The sequence below is a fragment of the Blennius ocellaris genome, assembly GCF_963422515.1.
Source record: "Blennius ocellaris genome assembly, chromosome: 22".
Taxonomy (NCBI): domain Eukaryota; kingdom Metazoa; phylum Chordata; class Actinopteri; order Blenniiformes; family Blenniidae; genus Blennius; species Blennius ocellaris.
The window spans coordinates 11934848-11950863 of NC_137671.1; the positions used below are offsets into that span (position 1 = coordinate 11934848).

General features: G+C 43.0%; 1 protein-coding gene across 1 annotated transcript in view; it reads left to right on the forward strand.

The window, feature by feature from the left end:
- Positions 1–108: 108 nt before the first annotated feature.
- Positions 109–16016, forward strand: part of exoc4 (exocyst complex component 4) — a gene marked incomplete at its 5' end in the record, with an annotated part of 115238 nt that continues 99330 nt past the window's right edge. The window contains 6 exons of the mRNA XM_080518601.1: positions 109–195; positions 3009–3202; positions 4338–4444; positions 6561–6661; positions 7399–7553; positions 12336–12516. Coding sequence (XP_080374727.1) covers positions 109–195; positions 3009–3202; positions 4338–4444; positions 6561–6661; positions 7399–7553; positions 12336–12516 — 825 coding nt within the window. The remainder of the gene's footprint in view (positions 196–3008; positions 3203–4337; positions 4445–6560; positions 6662–7398; positions 7554–12335; positions 12517–16016) is intronic.

Here is a 16016-nt window from a genome sequence, read left to right on the forward strand (position 1 = left end):
GTCTGTCGCCCCCACACATCTGCCTCCAGACTTTGGCAATAATTAGTTTGCAAGAATGAGGTTATCTCAAGAGGAGAGGGGGGGGGGGGGGGGGGGGAAGAAAGATGAATGACGGCGTGCCCGAAGGACCGTGACAAATCCGCCATTTCTGTCCGCGTGGAAACAAGCGGGACTTCATTCAGCCTGTGTGAGTCGGTGCGGTTTGATTTTAAAGGTGTTGGGAGTGTTCAAAGTCACTTCTTCTCAGACTGGCAGACTTCAAGTGTAGATGGTGCAGTTTCATTGACATGTAAACATCCACTTTGAGGCCCAATTTTTATGCATCTACATATCAAAATGTTGTTGGATGCATTCGTACCACCTTTTACTTCAGTGACGTATTTATGCACTTTATGAATGAATAATGTATGAAAACTTCATTTTAGATAAGCACACGCCAAATACGGAATGTGTATAGCGCTGTGTAAAGCAAAAAACCAAACAAACCTTGAAAATGCAGATTTTAATGTGCAAGGATTTTGACTTTACATTTATTTATTCTGGTTTTATTAATGACGGGATGGAATGAATGTGAGCTGAAGTACAAACTTGTTGAATTACAGTTTGTAGATGCTCACATTGGCGGTCTATGCTACAAGTGTTTAAGAAGCTCAAGGCTCATGGTTCGTACCACCCACACCTGCCACATTATTTAATTTCTTTAAGAAAAAAAAAAAAAAAAAACCTCACTAAGCTAGAAATACCACGCAAGTTAAAGTTGAAAAGCAGAAAATTTCTCTCCGCACACAGACGCATTTCTCATTATTTTGCCTTGTGCTTCAATAGGAGTAGACTAAGCTGGGATAAACTTCCCGGCTTCTCTCTGCCTCACTCTTTTTTCCCCTTTACTGCGGGTTACTCCCTTTAACAATGCGTGCGTGTTTATGTGAGGCTTATCTCCAAGGGTTGACAATTAGAATTCAGACTATGCTCTCCGTCTACTGTGGAATGGCAGCCTTATATCCCATGGGGTTGGTTAAAAACCAGACCAGCTTTGGGAGTGAAAAAAAAAAAAAGTATTTTCTCTCACTGTGGTATCACAAAATCCAGGTGCACACATCTGATACCCCCCTTGGAGCTGTGGACCCAGTGATAAGCTTCTCTTCTCTTCTCTTCTCTTCTCTTCTCTTCTCTTCTCTTCTCTTCTCTTCTCTTCTCTTCTCTTCTCTTCTCTGCAAATTCACTTGAGGCTTCATATCCCTCATTATGCTGACAAGCCTGGCCTCCTAATGATGTTAACCAGCCTTCCTCTGTCATCCAAGCACACTGGTAATGAGATATACCCCCCCACCCCACCCCACCCTCGCCGCCTTCACACACACACAAACACATAAACGTTAAATGATTTACAGTCACACAATCACACACACGTCGTCATACGCAGACACATCTGAGAAGTGTGTACACTCGCAGAGAACATGCAAAGCCTCGCAGGCATGCCGAGTTATTATATTAAGCCCGAGGAGGCTGATCACGCGGCGCATTAGCTCGCCTTCTCACTAATGTGACTCTCATTTGCATCAACACACACTTGACCCGTTTGCCCCCTCCCCAGGCACCCCCGCCCGGACGTACTCCCCACACGCGTCCCATTCCCGTCCCGTTCCCTTCTGGCCTGTCTCGGCTGTTAAAAATATTCTTTGCAGTGCTATCATCTGGCCATTAGTGTCTTTGGAATGCAAGCATAAATGCTCGTAAACACACACGTACAGACCGGCACATTTTTATTTAATGTCATTAAGACCTCTTATCTGCAAAGCATGCCACCACTGCTGCTGTTGCGGTAGGAGAGCAGAGAGGAAGGATGCTTGGAGAATGTATGACGAACATGACGCAATACTTGCAGTATTCCCAAAAGGAAATATATTAATCTTGACAGTACATTTAAATACCTACACACAGATAAATGTACACTCTAATGAGTTGACTAGAACTAACTCAGTGCCACTGTGCTTGTTCATCCCGGTGTGAATACCGGGTACTGCGCCACTGTTCCCTCTCTGTCTTGGAGCTGGAGAAAGACAAAAACCCAGGTCCTTTATAAGGGTCATCAATCTCAAATATTGCTTTACCCAACAGGCCAATTTGACTGTTATTACAATGATGTTTTCATTTAGCGACTGTGGGCAGATTGTCCACTGACAGAGGAGCACTGGCCACAGGCAAGTGGGTTCATTTAATTTCCCAGTGAATTTTTTTCTATTGATAATTGGCCTGTATTTCTGCCGCCGAGTTGGCAAACGCATCAATGAATACTAAATGTGCCCTTTCTGACCTTGCAGGTAGATTATCTAAAGTTCTTTCAGGGGGTGATGTTTTTTTTTTGTGGTTTTACTAACAACAGAGGGATCATGAAAGGAGTTTTATTAATATATGAATCAGATACGTCTGTGTGTCTGGGCCTGGTATTTTGGCATGTCTATATATATATATATATATATAAGTGTCTGCAGTATACACAAATGTGAGCTTGCAAAATGAGTAGAGATAAAAAGAGTGTCCCCACATAATAGAGCTCAATCAATATGGATTTTTTGGGGGCAAATTCCAATATTACGGAATAAAAATTTCCCATAACTGATATATGGGCTGTTTACATTTTTTTAGTGCTGGGGTGACACGTCGATTTTAATGACGTGCGTCGATGCATCTCATTAAAGATGGCGACGTCCAGTTAATGTGGTAATTAAATCATGGCAACAAACTTAACAGGAGTTGGGTTTTTTTCAACAAACTTTCTAGGTTTGCAATGATAAAAATTTGATTTAGAGTAACAAATATCAACTATTTATTTGTTTCTATGCATTTTTATCCAATTCACAGTCGTAGGAGGCTGGAGTCCATCTCAGCTGGCTCTGAGTGAAAGCAGGGTGCACTCTGGTGTGTGTGTGTGTGTGTGTGTAGCATAAAGTAAAAAAATTCCCAACTCGGCTTTGACTTGCGCCTGGCTGGTCGTTTCTTCTGTGCAGGTGACAGCTGTGGAGTCCTTGGAGGGCCCCTTGCTTCAGGTCGAGGGCCTCGGAGACCTGCGCCTCGAGCTGCACAGCAAGAAGCTCAATATCCACCTGGTGCTCATCGACGAGCTGCACCGGCACCTCTACATCAAGTCCACCAGTCGCCTGGGACACAAGAACAAGGACAAAAATGCGACTCGCCTCCCGAGGTGAGGGGCAAACTCGCAGCGTTTCACACGTTCACAACTTCTCTTTCATTTTAAGGGAAGGGAAAGACAATTTTGATCTGTGTTGGCTTCAGCAAGCTTCACTTGTAACCATCCATGCATAAAAACAAAATGATTATCTTTTTGCCAATTGGTTCGGGTCGGAAGCATCGAAAAGCCTTCAGTGCCTGCCTTTTATATTTCAGGATTTGAGCCTTCAGTGTGTCTTCTTTGCAACTTTCTAAAGAATAGATGTGCCTTCATTATAAGTTATTACGTTTCTTCGCTTGCCAATTATTTACTCCGTGGAAACAAACAGGCAGACCTTGTATATTCTGTTTTTTGACGTTCTATAAAGATGATAAGCTCCAAAGGATCAGATAAAAATCATCCGAATGGAATTAATTTTGGCCGCAAAACCGCAGTAACTTGTCAAGGTTCATTTTGTTGGAAGTCATAGTAGCTGCTGCTGTATTAACATCACAAATACATGTCCACTGCCGATAATTGACCGAAGAACAGCATTTTGCAGTTTTCCGTGTGACATCACTGAAATGTTAATCGATAACCAGGTTTTGTGGTCATACTGGTTAACATAAGTTGTGTCTTCTGCAAGTTTGTATGCCGAAGCATGGGATAACGCTCTGAGCACACTGGAGCGTTCCAGCCCAAGTCTTACCTGCGCTTTATCACATGTGTGTGACTGTGTGTGTGGGTGCAATAATTATGGCGACTGTGGGCTGGTGAGGTACAATGATTTATTACTGGGGGTCAGCTCATGACAGGCCCTGGCCTTCCTGCATTGGGTTGCCTCTAACAACAAGCCAGCCTCCATACACCCCACTCACTTAGCAGCCCCGGCCGTGTTTATCCCGCCCAACTTAAAGGACCTGGATTGCTTCCACCTCTGGCCTAACACTTGATAAATGACTCATTGGAAAGCAGCGCCAACCGCACCACCCTTTCGACGCATGGTTGTAACAGCAGACTGTTCCTGTTCTGGAGGGCCCGGTCAGGGTTTGCGTTTCTGCAGTTTGTGCGTCTTCCTCTCATTTTGTTGGAGTTTTCAGCTTGTATTTTAAGACATGAGGTGTAACATTTGATCTCTAATTTTACCTGCTTAATCGTCTTTCTGCAGCACCTTGGCCAAAGACTCTCCCATGCCCGTGCTGGACGTGAGCAGTCTGTCCACCCCACGCAAGCTTCTGGATTCATCCCAGTTCGGCACACCAGGATCCAGCAGTGGTACAGTTCTTCAGATCGCATATTGATATGGGAGGAAAACAGATTAATCGGAGGAGCAAAAAAACAAACAAACCAGTTCCTCCTAAATCAAACAAGATGTAGACCGAAGAGGTTTTATGCTTCATCTGCAGCTGATTTTTATCGGCAAGCCGTGAAGAGCAATACTGTGCAGCCGTAACGGTGGAGAGCGGGAATCACCTGCAGCAGGTTGTGACTGTGCCAAAGCTGATCATGAAAACGCCACTCCCTCTCCTCGGAGACATTTTCTCTGACTGACTCTGAGCTTAAGCTAGTTGTATGTTAAAGAACCTCACAGGAAAAACAAACAAACAAACAAACAACCTGTTTTCCACTCCCAAGCAGCAGAAACTTGCGCAAACGTTGAGCTTTTTGTGATATAGACATGCAGCGCTTGTCGGTCTCCTCGGTCAACAACGTGTGTGAATTTAAGCTTGCAATTATGTTTCCGCCAAGCTGATGTTCTATATGATAATGAAGTCATTAGCATCGCGCTGACTTACGCCCATTTGCATGTCATTATAGGCATGCGACACCACCAATGTTTCCTTCACTTACACACCGAATGCACATCCAAACCAGACTTTAAGAGCAACAACTAAATACTTCATTGATGTTTCGTTGCACGTACATATAAACAAGTTTGCATGGAGGCACACGCCCGCGTTTATTTCATGGCAGTATATTTTCAGCTACAATAATAATAGCTTTCTCTCTCTTGCTAACATTCTAATCATCCTATACCATTAGTCACCCAGTGTTTCTGCCTTCACAGCAGGGAAACGGCATTTATTACACTCAAACTGGTAACCAATGCTTTAACAGAGACTGATAACGCAGACCCTAACTGTATTCAGGAATGTATGAATCCTCTCTTGGTTGTTTGGGCGTAGAGTCAGCACTATGTTCCTCCCAGGCAGAGTGCAGAGGAACGCAAACAAGAAGATAATGAAAAAAAGTTAATCCAGCAATAACTTGGCGTTCCCTTGGTGTTTTGGAGTTTTATATTAAGCCTGATACTTTTTCCCTCTCTCTCTCTCTCTCTCTCTCCGCCACCCACCCACTCTTGGCATTCAGAGTTAGCGACTCACCGTTTCGTTTCTTTAGCTCCGTGGACACCAGGCAACCGTGCACCGTGCTGTTCATACCACCCAGGGGCGTTTTAGATTCTCCTTGAGCGTCACTCGCGGTGGCATTAGCATGTAATTGACATCTACTGTTTTTTACTTGCGTTGTGGAAAAGTAGCCTTCGCTTGTTCCGACCAAATCTGCCATTTCGTTTTCGCCCCCCACCTCTCACGCACTCGGCTGTGCTGATTAGCACGCGGACGAGAGTGCTGCCACCTCTAACACATAAACACAGTCGCAGATGCACAAATTAGCGGTAATACGTAATAAATATCCGTTCAATTCTCCCACTCCGTGGGCCCAAAAAGTAAAAGCTAAACCACTGCTTTCCCCTCATTATGCAAAGAGAAACCTGGCAATCAGCCATTATCAGGCAGTAAGTGCCAATATACGGTCATGTTAACAACTGTGGTCACGACACAGCTACCGGCTTCCATCAGTGGCATAGCGTGCCATTTTGTCTAATAGCATTAGAGCACCTCATTTGTAGATGGTAATTGTCATAATTATTACACAAACTACAGTTGGAATGGGTGAAAAGAGGAAACACACCCAAAGTCCATTAACTTGCCATAAACATTAACTCTCGTGGTGTGCTTTGATGGGGGATTGGGAGGCCCCATCTCCTGGAAATTAACGCATCACTCGATACTGCCATTCTCAATTTAGCTGCTAATGTGGCTAAGTCGGATTTGGGGGGGGTGGGGGGGCGGGGCTGGCGGTGCCAGGTGCATGTGTTTAGAAGACAAAGCCGTAATGCATTAATATCTTCCCATCTATGCACTTCTATGTGTTTCATTCTGGATACATGCTCAAAATATGTATATGCCAGATAGTTTATATTCACATCACTATTTTATTATTTTTGTGTGTGTGTGTTTGCCCACGACTGAAAATAATTGGATTTGTGTGCTTGTAAATATTTCATACAATATGTGCTGAGCTATTTGTATGCATATTCCTTCTTCAGTGCGAGAGCTGCAGCAGGATCTGAGGGAACTGAACCAAGCAGACCTCCCGGAGGTGGATCCTGAGGAGAACAGTGCCGAGTTTATGGGCATTCTCATCAGGGTAAGCACACGGACGCTACAACATGTTTTTTTTTTTTTTTTAGTTTTTTAGTTTTTAATTCACTTTATTTCATTCCTTGACAAAAGAAAAAAACAACCTTATATAATAACATACAAAACAAAAGATTAAAAAAGTTATTTGAGTTTTTCTGCCATAACAAAACTATACTTCTATTACTTCATTCCTTTGTATTTGCACAAATGTGTGGTTTTAAAAAAAATCTTGTGCGTGAGTTTGATTCTTTTGATTGTATGTCTGGATTGCTCCATTAATTGACGCTTTTTTCGGAAATGCTCCTTTCCATCAAATTGCTCCTAAATCTTAGTTTTATGAAGCTCTACGATCCTTTTAAGTTATAGTTCTTCTTTTTGCAAATCTATTCTTTTTATTGACCAGTAAAGTTTGTTTATGAGCTTTATGCACAATTTGCAGAATATTATATGTCATGAAATTTAAACAATTTAACAGTAGACCTGGTACAGTCAGTCAATTCATCTCTCAATAGAATCAATCAAAGAGACTGCTTTGTTTTATTTTTGTCTTCTACAAGACACTTCCTCCCATAAGACCAAATATGATCTTAATTTTTGAAAAGAGTCATATACATCTTGAGCAATACTGGAACTCCTCATTTAATTCCACATATTTCCATTCTAATAATGTCTGCAATATATATTTTTGTAGGTGTTTTACTGCTTCAAATAATATGTCCATACTATTACTTTTTTTTTTCCCAGGCTCTGGCGAAGTTGAAGAAACTCCCAGAGACCATCAAAGCCATAATGGAGCGGTTGGAACCCGAGCTGAAACAAATTGTCAAGAGGTCCACTACTCAGATTGCAGACCACGCTTACCAGAGGGGTGAAAACCTGGCCCAGGAGAGCCAGCCCAGGTACTGCAAAGGAGGACGGCAGCCTGTTGAAATATCATGGCTTCAGGGCAGTAAAGAGAGCATGGAGGATTTCTCCAGATCGCCGAGGAAAAAAAAGAAAGAAGAGAAGGTTAATAGTGAAGAGTAAATAAAGAGGAGAATGGGGATGCAGTCAGTCGATAGCTATGGAGAGGAAAATACGCCCATTTATGTGGAAAGATAAAAGCCATCATTTTAAAAATGGTAATGTATGATAGGAATAATAAGCAGCATTAACAATATATATAAATATCCCCCCAAAATGAATATTGTGGACAGCAGTAAGCTGCCACTTCTGAATAAAGACCTCTCTAAAGCTGTCACTTGTATTCCCATCAGCATCGTTACGATATGATAGTTTTATTAAGCTGCCTGCTTGCTTATTCTTCTCCAGTCATCCTATTCCCTCTAGATTAAATTCCCCAGTGTTAGTATATAAAAGGTGGCCACTCTCTCAGTGCTTTATAAAAAAAACTAGCAATGTATCTACCCTCCCTGCCGATTCATGCCGAACACACTTGAGCATTGATTCTTCACTTGTGGTACGTGTACAACCAGCAACCAGCAGTATGTGTACTGCTTATTGCTTGTTGGTTCTCAAAGTGTGTGTGTGTGTTTGTGTGTGTGAGTGGGAGGGGCATTTCCAAGCAGGGTCCTGGTTTAATTTTGAGAAAAAACCCTGAGAACATAGAAATATTTACAGAATATGTAACAATATCAATATATATATATATATATATATATATAAAGCTTGGTACAGTGTAGCTGTAGTTGGTGCAGGTTTAAAGATGAGTAACGTCTATATTATTATCTGTTAATCAGGTAAGCCATCATGATAAAACGATTAAAAAAAAAATCAACATGCTGTACACGCTGTATTCATTGTACAAATATTGCTTGGTTTAGTTTATTTTTCAGGGCGTTGCATCAGGTGGGTCTTTTGGCATATTTAAGGGCTGACAGTAAAAAGGAGTCGACAGCCTGTTTTGAATGGAGTCCCGCGGCGTTCATAGTCAGACAGTCAACCAGGTGTGAAACACAGTCGGGGCTCCGACCGGAGACGCACCCGCCGCAGACCATGAAAACAGATCCTCTGCTGCTTTAAACATAGACAAGTCATGGTTAAACACACTCATACGCACACAAACAATTTCACACCTGCCGTGGAGGAGGACTGCTCCATTTTTAAAGCGGTCACGTCGGCTCCTGCCGACGTGCACATGCGGCGAGCGGGGCCGGAGAAGCACAGGTCTCACTCCACTGATCCCGAAGCATTTAGGAGCAACGTCTTGTTTTCTGTCAGGGATGTTCTCTCCAGCCTTGTCTGCTTTGCTGCCGCCGGCTGAATCTCATCTGACCTCAATGTAATAGGCCACCATGTAGCTCATTCCCAGACCCACTCCTTCGCTGATTGTTTTAAGTTCGCCCGCGTGTGTGCGCGCGAGTGAGCGCTTAACTTATCGAGCATCATGATTGCGGGCGGGTCTGTCTGTCTCTCTCTGTGTGTGTGTGTGTGTGTGTGTGTGTGTGTGTGTGTGTGTGTGTTTGGATGCATACACAGTTCTCCCTATGTTCACTTCAATTTAAAGTCGATGCTTGTTGCTATGGAAACTCCAACCCATGTAGCACTTGTAGGGAACAATAGTCTTGAATATTGCACACCATATTTTATAGCACTGCAGACTAGCAAGCAACACTTAAGCACTTTATAGCATAAATGGCGTTGTGCTGTGGGCTTTCTTTGGTTTATGCTCTCGTCGGCGGCGGCTCACTTTTCCTTCCAGCTCTGCAGCGGTGTTGCAGGCGATGCATCACCGATCCTGATTAGCCAAGTTTATTTACATGCAATTATTTTGACTCGCCTACATTGCACCTTTTGCGTCACAATACAGCCGCATATAGGAAACTCTCAATCTCATCAGCTTTCCTTTTAGAGGTAGGGCTCATTTATAAAGCGAGTGAATGCTTGAGTGACCAGAGAACATTAAAATAAAAGACTGAGTGTTTTAAATCCAATTTGGGAGCGAGATAGACACATCGAGCACAAGATGGATTGCTTGTCTCTTTTGTTGCTTTTTGGCTTGTTCAGTGGAGTCATTGGAAACATATGAGTGACAAATCAGTTTTTCTGCTTTGTCTGTCCTTTTATGTGCAAAAGATTTGGCGCTCTTGATATGTCAAGTCTGTTCTTTGGACACTCTGTAGACCCCCCTCCCCCCCACTCCATTTACTGTAATTTAATGATCTGTGGCTCACAGCCCCAACTAATGATAATCTCATTTGGATGCTATTGTTGTCCTTCCAAAGTGAAGCCGACTGCTGGTCAGTTAGTCAGAGACTTGCTCGTCCTTGTGTGCGCCCCGCGACTCCTCCAGAGTGTTCATCAGCTGCGTGTGTCAGCTTCGATCCTGAGAGGAAATGACAAGAGAGGTCTCAACGCACAGGCGATATAGATTAGGACGGCCTCCACAGAGAGATAATGAGGACTGGTCTCCACTTTGTGCGTGCCTGTCTCTAGATGTGTGCGTGTGCGTGTGCGTGTGCGCTCTGGGCTTCAGCAGAAACAAAAGGTGACAAGGTCAGAGCTGTAAATTTCCAGCGCGTGCATACACCTCCATGCATACATACATGATCCTGTGTCGTTTGGCCTGCTTTGAAGGTCCGTCTTCATCCGTCTTGTTCCCCATGAATCCTTTTCCTTGTCACTCATTCATGTTTAAACATGAGCGAGATCAACGGACTTCCTTCATTCATTGACATCGCGCAGCTTCTCTCGACATCTCACATTCACGGAGGTATTGCTCAACGGTGATTTGTTCTCCCGTTTCTCTCCATAAATAACATTTACTCAATGCTACCGTGACTGGAGTGACAGACAGTCAAGCAAAACATTCCCCCCCTTAGTCAAACATCCATCTCACCTAAATACTGTCTTCATACCTTCTTAGTAAACCTTGACCTCCTAACTGATGTAGAGCACGTTTTATTTGCTTGCAGCATTTAAATTGCCTGTAAACTGGCATAAATGAGGCAGTAAAAGATGGTTGAGGTGTTTGCGGTCATATCTTCAAAACCTTTTTCTCTTATACTGTCTTATACACTACTGACAGAATTTGGCATGCATATTCGCCTTATAGGCAAAACCCTCAGACTCTATGTTGTTTTGAAAATTCCAAAAAAACTCTGAGAAACAGTGCTTTATGCCCATATATTAGTTATTATTGTAGCCTTCAGCAGTTCAGACACAATTCGCCAGCTTATCACACCTTTTGTGACATGCGCTTTCAGCACCAAAAACACATTAATATTGAAGCTATTGAAAGTTGAAATTATCATGGGGAAAGGGTAGAATCACTCTGTCTCAATCTGTTTTCGACAATAGAGAGAGGGAGAAATATTTAACTTTTACTCAGCAGTCATCTCGACAATAAAAAAAAAAGAAAAGAAAACTAAGTTAAGAAGAAGCACTGAAAGACAGGTGTCAGGAAAACGGCATGATTACATTTATGTTACTAAAAGTGGGAATTCACTAGCATTGGGAGCTTTAGGATGTCATTCAGACGCGACTAATGTAACCTGTGTTCCCTCTTTACTTTGAAAGCTTTGGCCTTGTGTGGAAAGCAGGTATGGCGAAGTCTGTATGAAAGCATTTAGCGCAGATGAGACGACTGTGAGCTTTCAATTCAGAGTAGCACTCAGATCAAGTGGAAGGTCAGCCTGGTTTTTGGCTGCTCTCTCGTCTTCCTTTTAAAACTAACTGGAGTGGCTGTTCAGACGAGTCCCGGCCGGGCAGCTTGCTGAATGTTCGGGTGCTGGTTGCAAAAAAAAAAAAAAAAGAAAAAAAATCAGAGGAAGTGATATATAAAAAGTGATAAACACAATACTGATGTGATAATAGCAAAGGGATTGGTCTTTGTAGAATTTTACCGCATTTATATGAAAAGTATCCTTCATTTGACCTTGAAGATTTAAAACCAACTTGTAGGTCTAAATGCTCTAAATGGATAACCATTTCCTCATAATATATACTCAAAGCACAACTTGTCCGTTTTGATGTAGTTTACAAAGAGCTTTTTTGATGACTGAATGGTAAACCCCCCTCAAATTTCTTTTTGAATATTTTTTGCAGAACGCTCCTAAAAATGAAAAAAAAAAAAAACCCCACTTGATTGTTGTATAAGTTTTCTTTTGGTCAGAATTATAGTGCCTTCAAAAGCATTGAGATTTGCCCTAATAATGAAGTCAAAGCTGGTCAAAGGAGAATAAAAGCTTTTTTAAAATCATTTTAAAACATGGGTTTAATTTTGCTATTCGTTTTGAGAGAAAGACAACTTTCCTATCCGACAGTATCAATAGCTGACTTTCGTTTGTGGAAACCTGAGATCAAGTGGTTATTTCACTAACAAAACACGTAGAGTGAGAGCAGAGTTTGCCTTTGATAGGCTGTGTGGGTCATTGTTGTTGTTGCTTATGTAATACAGTGTAAAGTGTTTAGCGGAGATAAATAGAGCATCTCGGCGAGATTGGAAGAAATCAAATCCATACAGATAAATCTCAGGAAATATATCTTTCTATTCAAAAACAATGTGCATAATATGTGTTCAAATTATAAATCTTTTTAATACCATAAATAAAAAAAGTAAATAAATCAAGTATGTTCTCTCTCATAATTGTTATGCAACATGATTATGTGAGACTCAATGGAGTTTACTTGCCCTCCCTCATTGTCATTGCCACTCCTGCTCTCTCTGGCTCCCTCTGCAGGTTGCTGCTGGAGCTGCTGGAGCTGCTGTTTGATAAGTTCAAGGCGGTGGCCCAGGCGCACAGCGTGGTGCTGGCCCACCTGCAGATGATCGCGCTGCAGCGGCCCGGCGGAGCTCACGAGGAGGACATCAAGCTGTACGAGCAGGCCGACGTCTCCGCCAAGATCCAGGCGGTGCTGCAGGTCAGTTTTCGCCAACGTCGGTAGAAGAAAGGTACTCAAACTACTTAGATATTTACTTGGTGGACTTTCATGTCATAACAGGTCGTCCTTATTTATTGAATGAAATATTGTGCGTGCACTAAATCGAAGTCAGATGAGTTTATACGATACAAAGCAGTTTTCCATGCATTTCACTCCAGTACATTATTGCATGAGGTCTTTCTGTTGCTAAACTGGATATAGAGCTATTATCTTCACACTCAACCTGAAAATTAGACGCATTCCTTGATGGCTTGGTGGTGCTTATTTACTTTTCCCTCACTGCCATCCCCTCAGGCTTTTTGCTTTTCATTCAGTGTCGGAGAGATTTGTTCCCCCTGCCATTATTTTTTCACCCCTCTCTTGTTGCATTGATTTAATTCACCTCCTCATACAGTGAATTAATCAGCAGGAAAACGGGCGGCGGTGTGATGGATGGCATTCAGCCTGTCAGGGAGAAGTGGATAGAAAAAGGACCGGGGAGGCTTGATTGCTCAGATTAATTTAGGGTTCCTTTAATTGGCGTGTATTCATGCCGGGTTCTTGATCCCTGCTCCCGTCTGATTGGCTGGGCTGATGAGCAGCTGTCGCGCTGACCCTGTGGCCACACTCGGATGGGGAACCTGTCGCAGTTGTTGCTCTCATAGTGATCGTCTATTTTTTTATGAGCCCGTGTGTTTGTACTCAAGAAAGTGCCGTTCTCCACCGTGGTCCGTCTGGAGGACTTTTGTGAGTGACGGTTTTCTCCCAACTTTCTGAAATCTTATCAAGCGGATGAGGCACGTCATCCGTATTTGTCTCTGCTCTTCTGGATCTACTCATATAGAGTGTATGAAATAATCACAATGCATCTTTCTTTTTTTTTTTTCCTTCCCGGGGGACCAGTCTGACTCGTTGTTTTCGCCGATAAAAATAAATCAAACTCATGACACAATGCCAAGTTAAAGTGAAAAGTCCATCTATTTCTAACTGGTGTCTGCTTCCAACTACTCGAGCGTTTCCCAGCTGGCATGTACAAGGATTTAAGGGGCACGCAAGTGTTTTTTTTTTTTGGGGGGGGGGGGGGGGGGGGGTTTGGAGAAGGAGCATACATGGGCATCTACTGTAATAGCTCTGCTGTACAGTCACAGTTGCAGCAGGCATGGAGCCATTCCCCTGCATGCGGCCACTGCCAACACCCAGTTGCCAGCGGCTGCACTCTCCTCTGGCTCTGCGATGTGAGATAATGTAATCTCTTGATTAGAATACTCATTATGTGAAATGAGGTTTTCTTATTCAGTCACTCGTGTTATTATTTCCTGCCCGATTGTATCAATACGCAGGCCCCCCTCGTCCATCCCTCCCACCCTCTTGCCATTTCTGCCCCGGTTGTTCATCCGTCTTTCTCTTCCCCCGCCATGCGTTTCCATTTCCCCCGTTCCTCAGCGTCATTCCTGCTGCCTCAGTATTACAGTCTCTCCATTTCCCAATACCTTGTGCATACCCTCCTTTGCTCCTTGTAATTTCCTCCTTAATCTCATTATCTGGCTTTCTTTTTCACTGGCACACTCCTTTCGCCCCCTTCGTTTAGCCCACTCTGTCTTCGAGAGTCACATATCTGCAATGAGAGAAATTAAATTTCTACCGCTCCCACTGTGGCTCTGTTAAGTTTTATTGGATACTGAGCCTGTTCTTATCTCCCGTTTTAAGACCCACAAAAGAGGCGAGCGCCGACTCAGCGCCGGTCTGAATTTGTTTTTTTTTCCCCGAACTCTACGTTGGCCCCTGATCACGCATCTCTCTTGAGCTTGTTTTTTTGTGTAAATACTGAAACAAATGTCCAAGCAGTATTTCATGGTGGGATCGTTTTTGTTTTTTTTATATATATATATAATTGGTGTAGACTGTAAGAGTGGGATATGCGTGGGTATCTCGTTAGCTCAGGCCCAGGCAGTATTTTTGGTTGAGGAGAATTGGCAAGGGGTCATTTTATTGTCAAAGACACACACACACACACACACACAAAACTTGTCAGAACTTATTACCACCCTATTTTTTTTGTCAGTTTATCCTCTTACAATTAAATCATTGGAATTGTCGGCTCATCTTCTGCCTGACCTGCACAGAAACCCCTTCTGGTAGGTGTCACATATGTTATATCCTCCCAACTTTCAGAAAGTGTGAGAGACCAGCTTGACCTTTCCACATGACTTCCCAGTAGACCGATGCAGGAGCTGACAGCAACACAGGGTGCAGCCAGCTACAAGGCCCTGGCAGAGAGAGAGAGATGCTGTTCATCAATGCACGGCGAACTCCGGCCGGGCTGAGAGTGGGCACTACGTAAACACGTCAGGATTCATGTATTAGCTTCAATCCCTCTGCAGAAATGCTCAAAATGTTACTGCCGCTTTAATTCAGTGTGGAAGTATTGAGTCAAAACACAAACTGGATGCTAATCGGTAGTATTGATGCTGGAGGGAGTGTTTTTAATGCCACTCGACAATTTTTTTTTCTTTTTTTTCAAGTGGCCCTCTGCTGAACGGGTTTGAGTATATCTATTGATTATTTACACCACCGTTACATTTACATTTCTGAGAATACACCAGCACGTGCCCCCCACTGCTCTCAATCCATCCATGACTGCAGCTTTTTTTTTTTTCTCCACTTTTCCATCAGAATATATCCTGTTCTTCAAAGCAGACTGTTTTATCAAAGAAATCACAGTGGCTGGTTTCGTGTGTGTGTCCATGAATGTTTAATATGGCCTCGCTTTGGGATTCAGAAATACAGTCGGGCACACACTCGTAACTTATCCGCCTGGCATGTCAAACGTGATGTTTTCCCCGTTAAATGTCGCCCAAAACAACATTTCTTGCCAAATGAGATACTCCATAAATTAGCTTTGAGTTACGACCAAGTGAGCACTCCCAATATTTTATCAGGTAACTGGTTAATGGAGTTATGAAAAGATTAGAGTCCAAAAGCCCGTGCATGCATTCTTAATGAGGACTCCCCGGCGGGTGTGTTATTCAATGTACATTTGGCACTGAGCGGCTCTGGATACTGCCGTCCATCACCCTTTGACCTTGTCGGCCGTTTGGTTGGAGGCATGAACGTTTGTTAATTAGCTTGCCATTTGCACATTCTGCAAGGATTTGTGGCTGTGTGACTGCTTGGCCACGTCCATTGTCTGCTCCCAGTGTGTGACCAGAGTGCAAATCACATTTTTAATGAGTGGCTCTCTCGCTGCAGACCAGGAACTTTGAGACTGCCTCAAAAAATGTGGACAGATGCCAACTGTATTCCTTCTAGTAAAAGAGCTGATTTCTAGAGATTCACCCAAGAGCTGAAAATATGTTTTTTTTTTTTTTTTTTACTGAACCAAGAAATCAGAAAGTGACCAGCTTAGGGATGTTTGGTGAAGATGGTGTTATACATTCATAGGACAGATGTTTAGAGGCCATTCATACAGGATACTTTCCTTCAGAGGTTTTCAATGTGAA